This window comes from Brassica oleracea, chromosome C3, assembly GCF_000695525.1.
Source record: "Brassica oleracea var. oleracea cultivar TO1000 chromosome C3, BOL, whole genome shotgun sequence".
NCBI classification, from domain to species: domain Eukaryota; kingdom Viridiplantae; phylum Streptophyta; class Magnoliopsida; order Brassicales; family Brassicaceae; genus Brassica; species Brassica oleracea.
The window spans coordinates 11,670,653-11,689,422 of NC_027750.1; the positions used below are offsets into that span (position 1 = coordinate 11,670,653).

At 34.2% G+C, this 18,770-nt stretch overlaps 3 protein-coding genes across 5 annotated transcripts; 2 read left to right on the forward strand and 1 right to left on the reverse strand.

The window, feature by feature from the left end:
* The first annotated feature begins 1,476 nt into the window (after positions 1-1,476).
* On the forward strand, positions 1,477-3,213 carry LOC106331809 (nuclear transcription factor Y subunit B-8). 2 transcript variants are annotated; one of them, XM_013770224.1, is made up of 7 exons: positions 1,477-1,641; positions 1,706-1,942; positions 2,071-2,200; positions 2,330-2,335; positions 2,446-2,520; positions 2,637-2,693; positions 3,001-3,213. In XM_013770224.1, exons 2-7 carry the CDS (start codon positions 1,722-1,724, stop codon positions 3,037-3,039), a joined length of 528 nt encoding a protein of 175 aa, XP_013625678.1. In that variant the 5' UTR covers positions 1,477-1,641; positions 1,706-1,721; the 3' UTR covers positions 3,040-3,213. The 2 variants fall into 2 exon arrangements, with proteins under 2 accessions (XP_013625678.1, XP_013625677.1); XM_013770223.1 differs by having other exon boundaries at positions 1,487-1,641; positions 1,722-1,942.
* A 213-nt stretch (positions 3,214-3,426) lies between these two features.
* Positions 3,427-6,642, reverse strand: LOC106336269 (interactor of constitutive active ROPs 2, chloroplastic-like). 2 transcript variants are annotated; one of them, XM_013775053.1, is made up of 4 exons: positions 6,407-6,642; positions 5,596-5,643; positions 5,232-5,412; positions 3,427-4,991 (listed from the first exon to the last, which is right to left on the reverse strand). In XM_013775053.1, exons 2-4 carry the CDS (start codon positions 5,613-5,615, stop codon positions 3,597-3,599), a joined length of 1,596 nt encoding a protein of 531 aa, XP_013630507.1. In that variant the 5' UTR covers positions 5,616-5,643; positions 6,407-6,642; the 3' UTR covers positions 3,427-3,596. The 2 variants fall into 2 exon arrangements, with proteins under 2 accessions (XP_013630507.1, XP_013630508.1); XM_013775054.1 differs by lacking the exon at positions 6,407-6,642 and adding an exon at positions 5,731-5,755.
* Positions 6,643-14,596: 7,954 nt separating this feature from the next.
* On the forward strand, positions 14,597-16,234 carry LOC106328823 (cell number regulator 8). The gene is made up of 3 exons (XM_013767348.1): positions 14,597-14,927; positions 15,251-15,453; positions 15,793-16,234. Exons 1-3 carry the CDS (start codon positions 14,642-14,644, stop codon positions 16,027-16,029), a joined length of 726 nt encoding a protein of 241 aa, XP_013622802.1. The 5' UTR covers positions 14,597-14,641; the 3' UTR covers positions 16,030-16,234.
* Positions 16,235-18,770: the final 2,536 nt, after the last annotated feature.

An 18,770-nucleotide genomic window follows, 5' to 3' on the forward strand; every position in this document is an offset into this window, starting at 1 on the left:
TAATTTAGTTGTTGTTTTGAAATTTTAGATGAAACTTTTGTTAATGCAAGAAACAAGAGCTTGATATGTATTTTAATTGAGTAGCAAATGATTTTGTCCATAATTATATGAATATTAACTAATTTTGAGCAATAAACATCATTAATATATAAATTTTGAATAAAATGAGAGAAGTAAACTAGAAATATAGGGTTAAGTATACTTATGTTTGGTTATCTTCGGATATCCATTTGGGTTAGGATATTACACTTTCGGATTCAGATATTACCCGAACTGTGAAATAAGTAATTTTTGTTGTTGTTCTAGAATTAGATGATTTTTAGACCGAGCTGGTGAATATATGAGTCTGTACTTATATTCTATAACAACTTGATATATTAGATTTGAAAGCTAACCTGTTAATATAGTTTGCCGGTGGTTTTTTTTTCAAAATTTTGATTCTTAAATATGTATCTAGAGTGAAAATAATTTTTACAGATGTCTATTTTTTCAAATTGACACTTATGTAATTCACCGAATTCATAGAAAAAGTTAAGAAAAATAAACTTAACTCATATCAATGAAACAAAGACGAGAACGAAAACATAATTTTATAGAGGTAGAAAATAAAATCACTTATGGAGAGTCAATATTAAACAAATTGAGAGCATAAAACATAATCTCCTTTTGTCGTTATACAATCAATGTGCCTATTTGGTTCTTGTGATTTGTGTCAGCCGCAAAACTTAATTTCTTTCTGTGCATATGAAGTCTTAAAAATAATTAAAATAAGATAAAATACGTTAACTCTTCAACAACAATGATATATTTAAGAGACCAACATTTGTATTCGTCATTTTATAATCGATAAATATTGCAGTATTTCAAAATGTTCAAACCATTTAATAAATAAATATTATAAAAACTCATCCGCGCATGAGCGCGGATTATCATAGTATGATAGTAGTTGTCATCCTTAGAGAATGAAAAAGTAAAATCCTTCTATTTTCTCCTCCTCTGCAATAGAATAACTCTATTATAAAATAAACATTTGGGACAAAACATACCAGTTACTATATTTTTGTGAAAATTATAGGAAAAAAATAGATATGAGCGGGAGATTGTCTTACCGACCAGTATTATTTGTATATCCAGCAACAAAGGAATATAATTTAATCCGTCCATAATATCATGATTTCCTTTTAGACAGTGCTAACTAAGCAACATTTTTTATGTTAAAAAAATGATTTTACTTTGGTTATAACAAAAGTTGTTGAACGTTGTGTTATCTAATGCTTTTCAGTGCAAACCAAAATAAACCAACTTTTTTTATTTAAAAAAAACAACAAAAATCAGCTAAAATGGTTAAATAGTACTAGTAACTTTAAAGATTAGGAAGACAGGTGGCAAGAGTGGATTTGGTAGAATATGAACCAGCGAGGAAAAGAAGAAGAGAAAGAATATAAAATATTAAAGGAAAAAAACGAACGGTGGTGATAAAAAGAGAGAAAAGTCAGAAAACCTAAATATCTCAAATCGCAGAGGTTCTCATCTCTCCAGCGTCCGATCAATCTCTCTTCCCAGCATATCCTTGCTTCCTCCTCCAATCAACACACCTCTCTATTTCACTCCCGCGCCTTTTTTTTTCGAATTCTTCTTCTGGTAATTCAAACCATCTCCTCTCTCCATTTTTGCTTTTGTTTAATCTCTAATTGGGAGATGTTAGGGTTTGTTTGTGTTAGATGGCGGAGTCGCAGGCCAAGAGTCCCGGAGGCGGTGAGAGCGGCGGAGACCAAAGCCCTAGGTCGTCGTCGCACGTCCGCGAGCAAGACAGGTTTCTTCCGATTGCGAACATAAGCCGAATCATGAAAAGAGGGCTCCCTGCTAATGGTAAGATCGCTAAAGACGCCAAGGAGATTGTCCAGGAATGCGTCTCCGAGTTCATCAGCTTCATCACCAGCGAGTATGCCTCCCTTCTTCCTTCCTTTTTCTTTTTCTTTTTTTTTTGTTTTTTTTTGTTTTTGTGATTGAAAAAGTTAAAAGGTCTTTTTTTTGGGTTGATGAAATGATCATTTTTTTTTGGATGAGCAGAGCGAGTGATAAGTGCCAAAGAGAGAAACGGAAGACCATTAATGGAGATGATTTGCTTTGGGCTATGGCCACTTTAGGTTTTGAAGACTACATCGACCCCCTCAAGGTTTACCTCACTAGATATAGAGAGGTAATCTTCTGCTAGTTATGGAGGAGTACTTAGTCTTGATATTTCGTGAAAAGTTCTTTATTTTTTCAACTCACTTACTCTGTTTTTTTGTTTTGTTTTTATCTACGACTTGAACTTGGAAAATCACAGATGGAGGTCAGTGGTTCTTCTCTTCTACATTCCTAATACTTGTAAACATGTTGATTGTTTTTCGCGAATCATCTACTATTGTGGAAGTATTGATTCTTCGCTCATCTCCTCTTTAGGGCGACACAAAGGGATCAGCAAAAGGTGGGGATGCAAATGCAAAGAAAGGTGGCCAATCAAGCCAAAATGGCCAGGTACTTGTCTCCAATATCCCATCCCATGCCTTTTTGTCTTTGCATTGAAGAAATCTACCTGCGCGTTTCCCTTTAGTTAAGACTCATTTTAGTCTGACATAGAGTTTGTTTACCAGTTCTCGCAGCTTGCTCACCAAGGATCTTTCTCGCAAGGTCCTTACGGCAGCTCTCAAGTAACTTTTCCTCTCCTCTCTTTCACACACATAACGATACACACCCTTCTCTTCTTTCTTCTTGTTCACTTAGTATATCCCGCTTCGTTACTTACTCATCAGATTCTTAAGCGCCTCATTTCCTCTGTATCCATAGCTTAAACAGAATCACAACACCTTACAAATCAATAATCATTTTTCAGCTACACACATAACAACACAAATCGTTAAACCATGTAAAGCATCTTATGTTATGTGTGATTAGAGCTCTACAGAACAAAACTATGAAGTAAATATCCATATATATGACTTTGGTATGTAAATGTAGGGTCAGCATATGATGGTTCCAATGCCGGGCACAGACTAGTATCATGGTGTTCCCACACGGCTCGTCTGTATATTATTGTGTTGTTGTTGTAAAAGGATGCTTTTTTGCTATGCATAACTGTAACAATAATCATCTCATTGTTTGTTTGTTTTCCTTTGGATTGTTCTGAACAAGTCAAAGTATTCTTATTTATATTTGGTTTGTGGATTGTTTCATGCAAAACTAGAGTCTTAAAGGCCATTCCTATAATAGTAAGACGAACAACTGTTAATATTAGTCTGAATGAATCAACAACTGCTAGTAGGACCAAGTCTGGAAAGTCCCAAGCCACAAAGAAGGAGCCCCAGGCTGATTGTCTCAACTTCTAGCGCAGTGATGAGGCTAAGTAACCTGCAACTTAAGCTTTGATTTGCACTTGCTGTCCGGTTCACAAAACATAAATTGGTAACAACAAAGATGAGATTCATCAACATATGTCAGAGTTTGAGCTTAGTCAATAAGAAAAAAAGAAGTGAATATAGTTCGCACCAACAACGACAACAAAGCTTACAACATTAAAGACAACAATGGTAGTTTTTTTTTCCATACATTAGTTATCACTTCTGGCTCTTCTTCAGTAACACACCAAACTTCTTAAGCATACTCCCATTCTTCTTCTTCGGCGAAGACAAATCATCATCAGTTTCGTCCATATACGGCGACATCATGTTCACGTTCCTCCTCAACGGACTCTCCAGCGACCCCGTTCTCTCCACGTACTTCCCATTAACGTTCTTGTTACCATCAGAGATCATAGTAGCTGCTGCTTCTGCAGCTTTCCTCCACTGATCACACTGAACCTTGAGTCTCCTTAGCTCACCTTCTAGCTCCGTGTTACTGACTTGTGCTGCCCCTAGCTCTTCTATCGCTTTCTCACCTCTCTTCGCACTCTTATCCGCTTCTTCCTTCAGACTCTCAACCCTCTCTAAGGCCTTGTTCTTCTCGCTCTGCACCTTCTCCATCTCGCTCCTGAGGCTCTCGTTTTGGGACATTACACTCTGCAGCTCCATCTCCTTGTCCATCAGATTTGATTCCACCTTCTTGAGCTCTCCTGTAACCTCACGCCCTTCTGTTTCTTTGATTTTCAAGTTGAGCAACTCGTTTTCATCAGCCAGTATCCTCACCTTAGCTTCCTTATCCATTAACCTTTCATGCAAAGCCTCTCTTTCACCTTTGGCTCTCTTCAGTTCTTCCCCTAACTCAGCCTCTCTCTCATAAGCACTTCTTATCTGCAACGTGCTCTGGACATACTCTTCTTGGTACCTTCTCTCAGTCACTTCCACCGCAGATTTCAGGTGGCTAATCTCATCCCTCGCAGCGTTTACCTCTTCTTTGAGCTCTTCCACTGATGACGAGTCCTCCTCGAGCTGTCTCACGAGCTTCTCTAGCGACTTCACCTCCGATTTGGACTGCTCCAGCTCGGTTGTAAGGGCGTTACAAGCTTCCGACACCTTCATACCGTCCGAACGCAGCATCTCGAGCGTCAAGTTAGCTATCTCTAACTGCTTTTCGGTTGATGAAACAATCTCATGAGCTCTAGCTTCTCCTTCCTTTGCGTCATACAGTTCCCCTCTAAGTTCCTCAACAAGAGACAGCATCCTCAAGTTCTCAAGGGACTCAGATTCGGACAGCTGTGCTTTCAGTTTCTGAACTTCGCTCATTGCAGAAGCTAGAGAAGTTGAGTCCATGGCATGCTGTCTCTGCATTGCTTCGAGTTCGGACTGCCATGTTTTGTCTCGTTCCTGAGAGAGTTTGCGAAGCTCGTCGATTCTTGAGTCCTCGGAGGCGTTGATCTCCATTAGCTGATGTTTTGTCTCGTTTGCTTCGTCTTGAGCTTCTTTCTTTGAAGCTTCTGAAGCGTTTAGCTGTTCCTTTGCCTTCTTTAGCTCCTCTTGCAGGTGAGATATCTGAGATGCTACTTCGGGTGTTCTCCCTGTCCGTTTCTTCTGAATCTTGCATTACAAAAGCAACAGAAAATACAAACAACTCAACTACACAGACAACTTTTGATGTTTGATTAGCTGTTGTAAGAAGCAATACATAGACAAACTTAAACATCTAAGAGAGCTTTAGCAGAACCAAGATTTGAGCCCCATGCTCTCAACAACACAAGCTAATTCTTGTGAGACCAGTATGAGTCAAATCATATAGGTAATGATCAAGAAAAGCAAGGTGCAAAGAGCTATAAGTACCTCATTTACAGGGGTTCTTGGAGAACGGCGATCAGCAACTACCTTTGGGCTCTGAGCTTTTGGTGTCCTTGTTTTTGGGTTGGGAGATGAAACCGGATCAGTTTCTGCAGTTTTGAGCTTACGAGCAGTTCTAGGAGTTGCTGTAGGAGATTTCTTATGAGGCACCTCCAAAGATCCCGGCCTATCATAGTCACAATAAAAGCTAAAGCATAAGCAAAAAAAAAAAAGACAAAAGAGGCAAGTACAAGAACCATTAAAAACACCCCAAGAACCATTGAAACCAACATTTAAACGGATATTAACTCCAAAGACCCTAAGAGAAACATCATCAGAGAAAGCTTTAGACGAGAGTTAAGATTATCACCTCGGTTTTGGAGACTGCATTGCTTAGTATTAGAGTTTCAAATACCTCCTGTGAAGAAGAAGAACATGAATGTGTGAGAAAGAAGCAAGAAACACACACACAAATCTATATTATATGATAATTACAAACATATACAAGTATACAACAAACTCAACAGAAGTGCAAAGCTTAAGCAAGTATACAAGAAAGGGAAAAAAGCCTTAAAAACTACACAAATAACATTTTACCATAAAAAAAAAAAACTACACAAATAACATTAGCTTCAAAGAGACTCCATTTAAAACTAACTACCACTACCACCAAACCATTACAACAAGACAAACATTTAAAGAAACTGTTCACAGTCAAGAGAAAGGAGATGTTTCCATCTAATCACATAGATAAGCCGCAATTACAAGCAAAGAAAGTACATTTATATTCCACTTATGTCTTTTTTTAGTTGTCAAGTCATCTGTTTTGTCTTCAAATTTTGGAATCTTTCGTGGGAGAAAATAACAATTATTGTCATTTTCTCAGAAAAACAAATTTGAAAAACAACAGAAACCATTTGCTTTTTCTTTTCCTTGAAAGCATTATAAAAATATTTTTGGCTGAATCTTCAAAGTTCAAGAACAAAAAAAAAAGCTGTAAATTTTCAGAAGAGAGTAAACATGATAATTAACATAAACCCTCAGAGATTTACAGTTTCAGCAGCATAATAATTGCATAAATCAACTGATTAAGCACACATAAATTAGGATTTTTCAAACACACCAAAGAGAAAAACTAATTGAAAGAAGAGAAAGAAGTAGTGGTGTTCGATGTTTTTCACCTGCAAGCAAACCTGTGGCTTTTAGCTGCTTCCTCTTTTGGTCTGGACTGCTTGAAGAACAGAGAGAGATCGGAGATGCCAAAAAAATGGAAAGATTCACACGAACTAACTTCCAAGAGACTTTGTTATTCAGACAAAATGAGCTTCTGACATCATCTTCTTCCTCTTCCTCTTCCTCTCTCTGTCCCTAGTGTTGTTCTCTCGCTGGACTCGAACTGTTACAATTAAACTCCAGAAAGAGAAAGAGAGAAGAAAAATAGAGTACTATGAAATTATTATTTTACCCCTTCAATACCTTTTGTTTTATATCAAAATAGTCCCTGTTTTATTTACCCAGTTCTCTTTCCGATCTTGAATGATTTAAGTTGTCTAGAAGTACACGTGAGAACGTTATATTAATGTTAGGTTATGGATAATTAAGGTTTAGTATAAATCGAATAGTCCTGTTATGAAACGAGGTTGAGACTTTTGAGAAAACCGTAAAATGTAGTACTATTAATTTAATATATTATGGAGATAAATCATTTAAAAGTGATTTCATAAATACAGTAATTGAAAAGTTAGGAATACCTTATATACACACATGTATAAACAAAAAAATGATGTAAATGTATTTAACCTATCAGGTTTATTGGTAATTCTTAATGATGAAAATGTATTATATAGTACTTTTTTTTTTTGAAACACTGAAAATGTATTATATACATGCAACAAAAATCACGAGTATATTGGAAACCCCGAGTCATGAAACAAAAGCAGGTTAATGCTCTTTTACTATTAAAGTAGGAAATTGTATTATTTATTATGGTCAGAAACAATTGGGAATGTAAATGGAAGAATTTGCTACACCCTCTACATTTCCGTTTAACTGTGGTTGTAAGCTAAAATTTTCGTTTTAAAATAAGTGTCGTTTTATAATATCAATGCAAAATTCATTAACAATATTTTTTAGTTTAATTTTTTATTGATTTAAATATAATTAGGTGTATAGATAATACTCCATCAATTTTTAATTGTAATTAGTTTTGTTTAAAAACACGAATATTTAGAAAATTATTATTTAAAAGAATATATCATTTGACCAATTAATTCAACCAATTATTAAAAACCTAACATTACTTCATTGGTCACACAATATCCAATAAATGAAAAAGATGCATTGAAATTTGTAAACTACTTATATTGTGAAACAAACTATTTTTGCTAAAACTACTTACATTTAGAAACGGAGGGAGTAATGTTTTTATTTTGGAAATATACGATATTAAATATATATTTTAATCTGTGTACATAAACCTAAAACAACAATTAAAATAAAATAGAGGAAATATAACTTAAACAATTTTTTATGACTAATTCAAATGATTTAAGTAAATGTTGATGATTGTAGTTGTTCTAAATAGTAAGAATATTCAACATTTCGTATTTTTTAACTAGTTTAAGATTCAGCTTGATACCTATCTGATTATCAAACATAGGAAAAAATTGCCACAATTTGCAAAAAAAAGGCATGTTTACATCAAGAAACTTTTAGAAGAGTTTTTAAACTTTTTTTTAACTAGCCATTTAATAGTTTTTCATTAATTGATGAACTTTAACAATTGTTAGAATCACCTAATTACAAAAGAACTAAAACACGGTCAACAAAAAGTTCAATAGAAATTTGTTATTGCTTTGTCCAAAGGCGACAAGGCGTTATATTGTTCTAAAAATCGGCCGCTCTGTCGCCTGGACGTTACGCGTCACTCTTCCGTCCCGATTTATGTCAAATCGGTTAAAAAATCAGATATCCGATTTTCTCCGCCTAGACCGCCTAGCCGCTTAATCTATTTTTTTTTTTATTTTTTAATTTTTAATAATATTTTTATTTATTTATTTGATCTAAAATTTTATAAATATCATTTATATTCATAATTTTGATGAAAATTACACTATATTAAGTTTATATATTCTATTTGTGTGTTTTATACAATTTTAAACATGAAAATGTATTAATGTTATACACAATTAAAGATTAACATGTTTTATAACATAGTAAACAGTCTAAAAATTCCGCCCCGCATAATTTTCGATTAATCCATGATCTTTTCTTTAAGCGCTAGGCCCAATCCGACCGTCCGATTAGCGCCTAGCGCGTTTCCGAACAGAGACCGCTGTATACCAATAAAAGGTTGTCAGAAAGATACTACCAATACAAGGTTGTCAGAATTAAGATGCAAATATTTAAATACATTGACCATTAAACACTAACACCGAAAGAATACAATTCTCAATAGTTCAAAAAGAGAGAGAATACAATTCTCGTGGGATACTTTCATCAAGTTAGAAGAAACGAGGAGTAAACCAGTAAAACGAGATGTAAACTAAATGAATTGAAAGATAGGCGTCAGAGTCACGTGACATTTTCGGCCTTCATATGGCTGGTTAGTTTTTCTTTTTCTTGGTTAAAATATAAAAAATTTATAGAGAGAAAGCACACATATACAATAACAAAGAATTTAACTAAGCAACTACGGAGAAAAAGAAGAAAAACCAACACTTAAACCAACACTTCATATGGCTGGTTAGTTCGTGGAAGCACTTTAGCCTATTGGTTAAGGTTTAAAGGCTTCTACACCCAGGTCTGGGGTTCAAATCCCAGACTATGCAATTTCTTGCAGATTATAGGATGCGAAGCTTTCGGAGGTTCCAGAGTACTGTAAGCAAAGCCGTTCGTTGTGGTCGCCTGTTGTGGTGAGAGCCTGTCCATCGAGGATGTCGTACATGCAGAACCGTCTGTGGTTTCAAGTGTTTCGGGGAGAGCTTCATCGTGGAATCATTATTCGTGGAAGTATTCATCATTATCGCATATGTTGCAGGTAGTTGATCATCATATCTAATAGATTTAGAGATTATATGATGATGTAATGTGTTACCCAGCGTTAAAAAAAAAAATCTAGCAGTCAAATAAACAATAAAACCCGGAGCTACTAATCGAAAAACTGAAGTCGAAGCTTGACCAAAACCGAGCATTGCCAAATGGTGATGATACATTTGATGAAAACAGAGACCATGTCTTGGTAATTTTGTTTTCTCCGTAACGTTGCTCCAATTAACGTTGCTCCAATTGATTGATATCACCTCCATACAACTTTGCAAACTCAGTCTTCAGAAATCACGTTTCCCAACTACCACCGGCAGTAGGAGACACTGACCTCCAGAAACCACACAACTCTGCTCCAACAAGTAACTCCAAAAATGCCATCTGGAAAGACCCGTCAAGACTTCAAGTAGCCACACTTATTTGGCTCGACTTCGGAAACTAACGCGAGCCACAGCAAAAAAAAACAAGTACGGTGAAAGCCACATTTTGTTATTGTTGCTCCAAACCTACAACACGGACCGAAGATTAATCCACCGATGCAAGCCAAGCGATCCAACAGTAGTGATGGGATGATCAATCTTCACACGAGCCTCCTACGAAGAACCGTCACTCCAATGACCCAAAGGAACTCCGAGTAAACCGTCTCGCGCTAACACCGAGAACCCGGAGCTAGCTCCAGAGAGCCTCACAATGTATGGTTGATTAGTTGCTAACGCTAATATTATGAGTCACACAGCACAAGCCCCTATAGTTTTCTAATTATATTTTTAATTGTTTGAATAAATCAAGGTTTAGAAATGCCTTTCTCTGTATACTTTAGTATACTTTTGTATATATTAACTCCCATCCTCTACCTTTTTTGCCAAAAAGATGCACCTAATCCCTCCTATAGATTAACGCCTATATACACACATTAAAATAAAACTTTTAAATCAGTCAAATTAAATTCAAGAAATAGATACTCGAATCATATACAACAAAGCCAACTCCACGATAAATTATCCAACGAATGAACAGAAGTCGACCGCATAATGTCAAACTGTTAAGTTAAGATAGACTAATATCACTGACCCAACAAGCACATATAACAGCTATTGAAAAAAGGTAAGAAAAAAAGTTGAATCGGACTCCTAAAAACCGAAAAATATAGATTGGAAGAAAGATAAAACATCGATTAACTCATTTATTTTTTATTTTTTATGATTTAGTTTTTAATTTGTATATACTTTGGTGAAGTAGTACTCACATATCTCTCTCTGCTCCTGAAAGTTCCTTCTGTTCCTGAAAGTAAGATTTTTTAAAATGTTCACGTTTATTAAGAATTCAATAAATGTTTATAATTTAATTTTTCTTTTACTTTATTATACACTTTCCAATAATTTTTCACCAATGAAATTTAATCAATTCAAATATTTTCATTTAATGTTTCTTAAAAGTATAAAAAGTACCTTAAACAGATAGGAAATCTATCTTTGTGGAACAAGTAAAAAATCTAAAACATTTTATTTTCGGAAACGGAAGGAGTATCTTAATAGGTTAGGTATAGTAGTTTGGGACTCCATGCATTACTGTGTTTCTCTTGTCGGGGATCCTATGAATTCCCGGTTGCCACCGCAATAGGTAACCGAGAGTTAAATGCAACCAGCCTCTTTATTATACTCTATGGTCATAGTGTATGTAATTTGATTTATGACATTGATATCCCCAAATTTTGGTCGGTCCATGAACTGTTATTCCATGTGCACATGTTGTTTTGACGCTATTGACCTTGACAGTCCATTATTGTCCATATCTTAGACTAGATAATCTAATGACCACAATGTATGGCGTTAATTATAGATAACCGATGATCATGGGCTACTTAATTACATCCGACTATAATTATGTCAGTTAAAATAACTGATTTTAAATATATTTGTTGTGTGTGAAATAGTAATATAGATGACTGAGCTCAGTGAGAACTCGGACACGAATATGATCGGGTTTTGTGACAGAACTCTCCGAACAAAAGACAAGAAGACAATTTTCAAGAACACACAAATGGTTTGTAAGAACAATTTCAGTTTCTTAGTTTACACGTTAGAGGATTCAAAAACACGCTCATTCTTATCTTTGTAGTTTAAACACGTTCAAAAAGAGAAGTTTTCACTTTCGTCGTAGGATATATAAATTTTGGTGGTCGATGTATGGACCAGTAATTCGGATTGGTACAGTTAAATTATAAATAGGGTCATCAAATAGGATCGTCAAACAGGATCGAACAAAAACATATCACCATTCTTGTTTTTTTTTGCTACATAACTCAGATTATCAACATTCTTGTTTTGTTTGTGAAACAAAACGATGACCACAGCTTATATTTTCATATCGCGCGGTTTCAATCACAATAGTGGTTCTTAAATCTTAACTACATTACAAGGACTCTTGGCTATACAAATTAATAAAAAACATGCTATTATGATTAATACCATGCCACTTTAGCAACTATTCTTTTCTTTTTTTTCTATCAAACCTTTTTCCTGAATAAAGCTTAGCAGTTAGCCCCTAACCATAAAAAAAGTTGTTCACCAAAGTAGCTGCACTGGCTAAAGAACCCACACCATCAAAAGCCAAATGGGAAACATAAACACAACCGATATAATACGTAACACCAAAGCGGCTTAAGATAGAAACACAACAAGTGTAGAACTATTGAGATGAAGCCATAGAAATCAGAGGAGACATTCGCCGAACTACTGGCAAACACGTGCCGCATCAACAAATACATTAAAATCAAGAAATGTAGCTACAGAGGTGATCACGTACTATCTTGATGGGTATGGATAAAAAGTAGTTTTATTTTTTCTGCTGATTTTGCAACCGATATTTTGTTATTAATGATCCGATGCTACTATTTTTTACCAAACCAATCCATAGTTATTACATGACAACGTAAAACTCGGTAGCTATTACACACCGTTATCTATAATTTAGTTTTTATATACCTAAGCATAAAATAATATTAGTTTTTTCGCATTTGTTTTTTACATTTGGGAGAATTTTACTGATATTAAAAAAAGAGAAATTTCTTTAGATAATTTTTAGTTTATTTTCACAAAAATAAATCTATAAATATAAGGAGGAAAATGATCAAAGAGGTTTTATTGAAAAGTAAATATGTATTTATACTCTTAGGGTTAACTAATCTAAAACTTAGGGTTTAAAGTTAAGAGTTTGGAGTTTTGGGATAAGTTCAAATTTTTAAAAATAAAAAAATTAAAATTAAAATTTTCAAAATGAAAAAGTTCAACTTTATTTATCTTTCAATAAAGAAAATGACCAATATAGTCCATTTTTATTTTCAAAATTTAAATTTAAATTTATTTTAATTTGAAACTATATCTTCAAAACCCCATCTCTTAACTCTAAATCATAAATTTAGATTAGTTAACCCTATAATATTAATGTATATTTACTTTTTAGTAAAATTTATTTTGGTCATTTTTCTCGAGAGAGTTATTTATGTGATAAAAACTTAAAAATGACTATTGAATGAAATTTATGTTTATTTAACTAATAATCTTTAAAATAAATAAATGATTTATAAAAAAAAAAATTATTGTATAGTTAATGATATTAAAAATAAATATATTAAATTGCACTGAAATTTTCAAAATGATTTGTTTTATAACAAAAGAATATCAAAATTACATTTTCTTGAAAATAGCACTAATTTTTAAAAAATTGATTAACTTAAACATGAGGCAGGAGGAGTTGAAGTTCGCGAAAACCTATATTTTTGGCGGCGGAAAAACGCGAGGGAGACACCTAAAGAGACTCGCGTCATGGGTCAAGCGAGGATAAACCGGTCAAATAAACCCAAACCGGAAGCTAATCGGACCGCCAAAGATGCAACGGAAAGCCACCGACGTCCGAGACTGTTTGCGTGGAACCCCGTTTGGCGCAAATGGAGAAAATCAGAGAAGAGATCATCAGGTAAATTCTGATCAGGCTGCCGATCAAAACTGTTTCGCTCCCTCTCATCCGATCCAGGCTTCGCAAAAAGCCAGCTCGATCTGACCCTGCGGCCACCGGTTAACCGGAAGCTAATAGTATCTTCAGATGTGACGTATTCATTACACTTTGTCATTAAACTGGTCGACATGAATGGCGAGAGATGTTTGAGCTGACTTGTTCCATACATGGGAATTTGGGTTCAACTCCTCGGATCTTCCAACGGTTTAGTTTGTATTTCTCCACATGTCGATAAAGACCTTGTTTTCTTGTGTAACCCAACCACCAGAGAATCCAAGCTATTAATAGAGAGAAAAACTCCAGTCTTATGGATTTGGCTTCGATCACCTCACCAATGATTACAAAAGTAGTGAAGCTTGTTGCTGATTCTAACAATCTTCTCCACGCTTGCGTCTACTCCTTGAAGGCAAACTCGTGGAGATGGATCTGTGATTTGAATTACCACATCAACCGCTCCCTTCCTTCCCGGTGTGAAGCGGAGAGTGATATTAGCATTTGATATTGTAACCCAAGAGTTTCGAGAGATGACATTTCCTGATGAGAAATGTCCAAATAGTGTCGTTGGGAGTCTCAACGGGCGTCTCTGTGTTTTCAGTAGATCATACGATTTGCGTGATGATATTTGGGTGATGAATGAGTACGGTGTAGCAAGTTCGTGGACCATAATCCGGATCAGCTTGATGAAACCGGTGTGTTCGACCAAGAACAGTGATGAGGTTCTCCTGGCGCTTGATAAAGACATGGTGTTTTGATCAGCAAAGTACTTTATCTCGTACAAACCTTGCAAAAGAAATTATTATTATTATTATTATATATACGCAATTTTTTATAGATATCTAGAACCTCATTTATCATATGAAACTATGCCAGCATCTTGCTCTAATGTTATGTGAGAAATACTCTCCTAAGTGATCTTCTTTATTGAGTACGTGACAGATTCAAGTTCGTGAAACAGTCAGTGGAGACTGTTTTTGACGACTCGCCCAAGATATTAAGAGTTTGTAACTTTGTATCCCGTTTACTCCTAATGAAAACATGTTTATCTTTGTTTTTGTCTCTTTTTCCATAAAATTCTGTTGTTGTCTTGACTAGGCTCACGTTAGTCTCTTCTAGTGCTCTCACTCATATACAGTATGTAAAGAGAATTGTAAATCTTTTTTATATTTTCCCACGAGATGAAGTTCCTCGTGGACCTTAGATAGGCCGAGATCTTAACGGGCTTAGAAATATTTTTTTAAATCATAAAAGATAATACTCACGAAGGTGTTTTTTGACCATTTCCAATTCAAATCACTTGACCCGTAATAAGAGTCTATTTGTCATCTTCTCTTTCAGATCTAAAAGGTTTCTTTCTAAATATGGCGGGAGAAGACAACAACCGCGAAGCTCGACGAGGCGACGACCGTGAGGAATCGAGTCCTCTCTTGCAAGGCAACGACACCAAGATCTACTCGAAAGAGGACGCGAAGAAGGCGCCGATTGTGCCTCCTCCCGCGGCGGAGGAACACGGCTGGACGGCGGATGGATTGCCGGTGACCGATGGGAGCGTGATCGGCGAGCCGATCGGGAGAAATCAGTGGAACTCCGGTCTGTTCTCCTGTTTCGGACGAAACGATGAATTCTGCAGCAGCGATCTCGAAGTTTGTGAGTGTTTTTTTCTTGTCTTCTTTCTATAATTAGGGTTTTGAAATTGGGGGAATCTTGAAATCGATTGAAATTGGAATTAGTCTGATTGTAATTTGTTGAAAGAGTCAATCTTTTGAGATGGATCGATCGAAATTGATTGAAATTGGAAATGATCTGATTGTGATTTATTGAAAGAGTCAATCTTTAGATCGTTCAGCTTAAATATGGGTCTTGAAGGTTAAGCTTAATAGGCAATCGAGAGAAGAAACCTCAAGATGAGATGTTATGTGGCTTTTATGAAACTTTTAGTGATGATGATGGTAATGGCTTTCTTTTGTTAGGTCTTCTTGGAAGTGTGGCTCCATGTGTGCTGTATGGAACTAATGCAGAGAGGCTTGGGTCTGCCCCAGGAACCTTTTCGAACCACTGCTTGACGTATTCAGGGTTGTACTTTATTGGGAACTCTTTGTTTGGGTGGAACTGCCTTGCTCCATGGTTCTCTTATTCCAGCCGTTCTGCCATTCGCCGCAAGTTTAACCTTGAGGTATGTTTTCTTTCATTTGGAAACAGACAAGTGAATTTGAGAGAAAAAAGGTTGTCCTTTGACAAGAGATTGATCAACTCACGTCTTTGTATATGTTCTTGATTGCTTAGATGTTGACGAGTAGGGACTTAGCCCCAAGAGATTGTAGTTTGTGTACCATCGTCGCCTGGTTTCGTCAGAGGCCCTGTAGTGGCTCTAGTTTTAAAGGGCTGTCTATTAGCCTTTAGGATAGTCTCATTTTGCATCCTTTTTTGTTTTTTCTTCCCATTATCGTTTCTTCTAATGAGAAATTGCTTCTCCTGAACCTATCTTTTGTTTTCTTTTTTGGGTAAAAAACAGGGAAGCTTTGAGGCAATGAACAGGTCGTGTGGCTGCTGCGGAAGCTGCATTGAGGACGAGATGCAAAGGGAGCATATGGAGACGACTTGTGACTTTGTGACACACGTCCTTTGCCATACATGTGCCCTTTGCCAAGAAGGCCGTGAGCTCCGCAGGAAGGTTCTTCACCCCGGTTTCAACGCTCAGTCTACCGTGGTGGTGCTCCCACCAAGTGAACAAACCATGGGCCGTAAGTGAGTCCAGTGGTCTGAATAGCACTTGTTACATATATAAACAAACAAGTGTCTTTGTGTGGAACACGAACTATCATGTTGTCTCTTGCTTACTTTTTTGAATAAACTCCTTCTACGTCTGTAATTTGTCGCGTGTAAAGATCTTTTCTTCTACGCACTCAAACATATGTATACCTTTATTGTTAATGGTATGTAATATTCATTTGTTTCACAACTCGTAAGGTGTTAACATAGGGGTAACCGGATTGGTTTAACGTAACCGAGTTTCGAGCAAAGCTTTTCAATCGAGGAAACACATTTTACTCTATTAATAAAGTTGGGATTATAAAATTTTAAAATTTAGAGTTATTAATTTACAAAAAGTCATTTTTTACATTTCTCTACTTTTAGATTATATTTTTTTATAAAATAAGAAAATAGTTAACTTTGTCTTAGATATATTAATTTATATTTAAAAATTCGGTGTTTATATTTCGTTTTTTGGTTCTACTATATGGTGTATACGCTATATGTTTCATAGAATTTAAATGTAATTTTAGATATAATTTTACTAAATATTATTAAAAAATATATCGAAGTGTAGAAATATATATGGTTTCATTGTGAATTTAAAACAAATCTATATTGTTATTTGTGAAATAACTTTTCGCAACTCAAATTCTCACGTTAAAAGTTAGAGTAATTAATATCATTTATACTCTTAATAAATAAAATATATATTAGCTTAAAAATAAAATGAATTCAAAATTTATTTGATTAGATGTATATATGAATTATCTTTTTATTTTAAAATATATTATATTTTGGATAATTTTTATCATTAATAATTTAAATCACTTATCTAATCAAATAAATTTTAAATTCATTTTATTTTTAAGCTAATATATATATTTTGTCGTTATCTGCAAAATATTTTTAATAAAATTTTTTTTTAAAAAAAACTAAAAAACCGGAAACAGATAACTAAATATTAATCAAGCACAAATTTTATTTTTATATAATTGAAAATAGAATATTGAGTGATTTCTAATATTATTTATTAATAATAAATATAGTGTATAACGAAATTTTCAAAAAAATTATAGTATGTAAGAATTTTCAAATGAAAATATAAATAATAATTTATAATTGTAATCTTTTAATTAGTAATGTATGTATTAATAATTAATTATTAAATGCTCATGTTTGCATGCAAAGGGTAAACATTTAGTGATACAACGCTTTGTTTGTACTTATATAAACCTCATATACATATTCTTAATTTATGATTTTAGCTACACTATATATATATATGATTTTCTAAAAATTATTATCCTATTATTTTATTGATTTGTATCGTACTTTTAACTAGCCCAACTCAAAACTGAAGAAATTTATTAATTTATTGTGTTTATTAATTAATTTAGTATTAATTTTTAGAGCTTCTATTGAATGGACAAACAAAATGTAGAGTATCTCCTGGGGATTTTAACTCGTTTATACAAATGTTTTGAAAACCGTACTGGACATTGACTCAGTAGGGTGACTGAGTCAATGGTTGGACCGGTCTAACCGGTTCAATCGGGTTTTTATTTTATTTTATTTAATTTAAAATATAAATTTAAAGTATATATAATTAATTTATATACTTTTAACTTGTACTATAATTGTGAAAATAATATAAAATATTGTAAACTAATATAATTAGATAATTATAATAAGTTAATTGTATACCGGTTTATTGTAAATTGTATAATTGTTTTTTATTTTTACTTCAGTTTTTTTTCAACCGGATTTTGATATTGAACCGGATTTTCCAAAACTTCATTCAATTCGAGGAAGAAAGTTTTTTTATCGATTTTTACCGGTTTTAACTGGTTTTAGCGGTTTAATTCAAATCTGGTTTTTATAGTAACCCGTAACCGGCAATATAAATGAGTCACTGTTCAACCAGTTTGACCAGCTGGTCTGATCCAGTTTTCAAAACACTGGTTTATACTCATTGCAATTAACTCTACTGAGCCTACCCAAACCCTTAGGGGTCATTTTAAAAATATAGTGTGATATTACATTGAGGAGAGGACATTTTAATATAGGCCAATTAGCGTGTTTAGTAGCAGGTTGATCTAATTGCAGAGATTATAGATGTGACTTAGATTTTAGAGTTGCTGATTTTATAAATGAATATTTGTTAACTTTGCATAGAATTATATTATATTAATATAGAATTTCTTTAAGTTTGTAGAGAATTTGTATATTTAGAAACTCCATCAAATTTATATTATAATATCACTACCGTTTGGTTCTCACGTCACGTAGCAAGGTACTTCATAGCAAAAGTTTCCACTAGAGGTTCATCATAGCAATTATCCTACAATTTTATTCTTCAAGATTCAGTCATATTCTTTAATCATATATGCATTATCTCGTATTAATTGCATTAGATCCATTGTAATAATAGTTGGATTAATTAGTGATTAATTTGACTCTGTGAGTTTACTTTACAAGTGATATGACTTCTTTAACTTGGTTTTTATACATGAGTTCACGATAAGAGGTCAAGATGTATACCTTTCTACTACCATTAATGATATTTGCCATTTCTTATACAAATAACTAAACAAGTCTATAGTTTGACCCCAAAAAAAACTAAACAAGTCTATTAATTAGACAGCAAATGAGACTGCCCAAATTATTTGCCGATAATTTAATAGAAACTAAGAATAAAAATTCTTATAATAATGTAAATGATTGTAAAGAGAGATG

What these genes read in the sequence shown, in the direction of transcription:
- LOC106336269 (XM_013775053.1), bottom strand. Translation starts at nt 5,615, where the DNA reads ATGCAGTCTCCAAAACCGAG. An exon ending in ATGCAGTCTCCAAAACCGAG is followed by an intron (nt 5,413 to 5,595) that starts GTGATAATCTTA and finishes TGACTATGATAG; the next exon opens with GCCGGGATCTTTGGAGGTGC. An exon ending in CAAGAACCCCTGTAAATGAG is followed by an intron (nt 4,992 to 5,231) that starts GTACTTATAGCT and finishes TTGTAATGCAAG; the next exon opens with ATTCAGAAGAAACGGACAGG.
- LOC106331809 (XM_013770224.1), top strand. Translation starts at nt 1,722, where the DNA reads ATGGCGGAGTCGCAGGCCAAGAGTCCCGGAGGCGGTGAGAGCGGCGGA. An exon ending in AATCAAGCCAAAATGGCCAG is followed by an intron (nt 2,521 to 2,636) that starts GTACTTGTCTCC and finishes TTTGTTTACCAG; the next exon opens with TTCTCGCAGCTTGCTCACCA. An exon ending in GTCCTTACGGCAGCTCTCAA is followed by an intron (nt 2,694 to 3,000) that starts GTAACTTTTCCT and finishes ATGTAAATGTAG; the next exon opens with GGTCAGCATATGATGGTTCC.
- LOC106328823 (XM_013767348.1), top strand. Translation starts at nt 14,642, where the DNA reads ATGGCGGGAGAAGACAACAACCGCGAAGCTCGACGAGGCGACGACCGT. An exon ending in CAGCAGCGATCTCGAAGTTT is followed by an intron (nt 14,928 to 15,250) that starts GTGAGTGTTTTT and finishes TTCTTTTGTTAG; the next exon opens with GTCTTCTTGGAAGTGTGGCT. An exon ending in GCCGCAAGTTTAACCTTGAG is followed by an intron (nt 15,454 to 15,792) that starts GTATGTTTTCTT and finishes GGTAAAAAACAG; the next exon opens with GGAAGCTTTGAGGCAATGAA.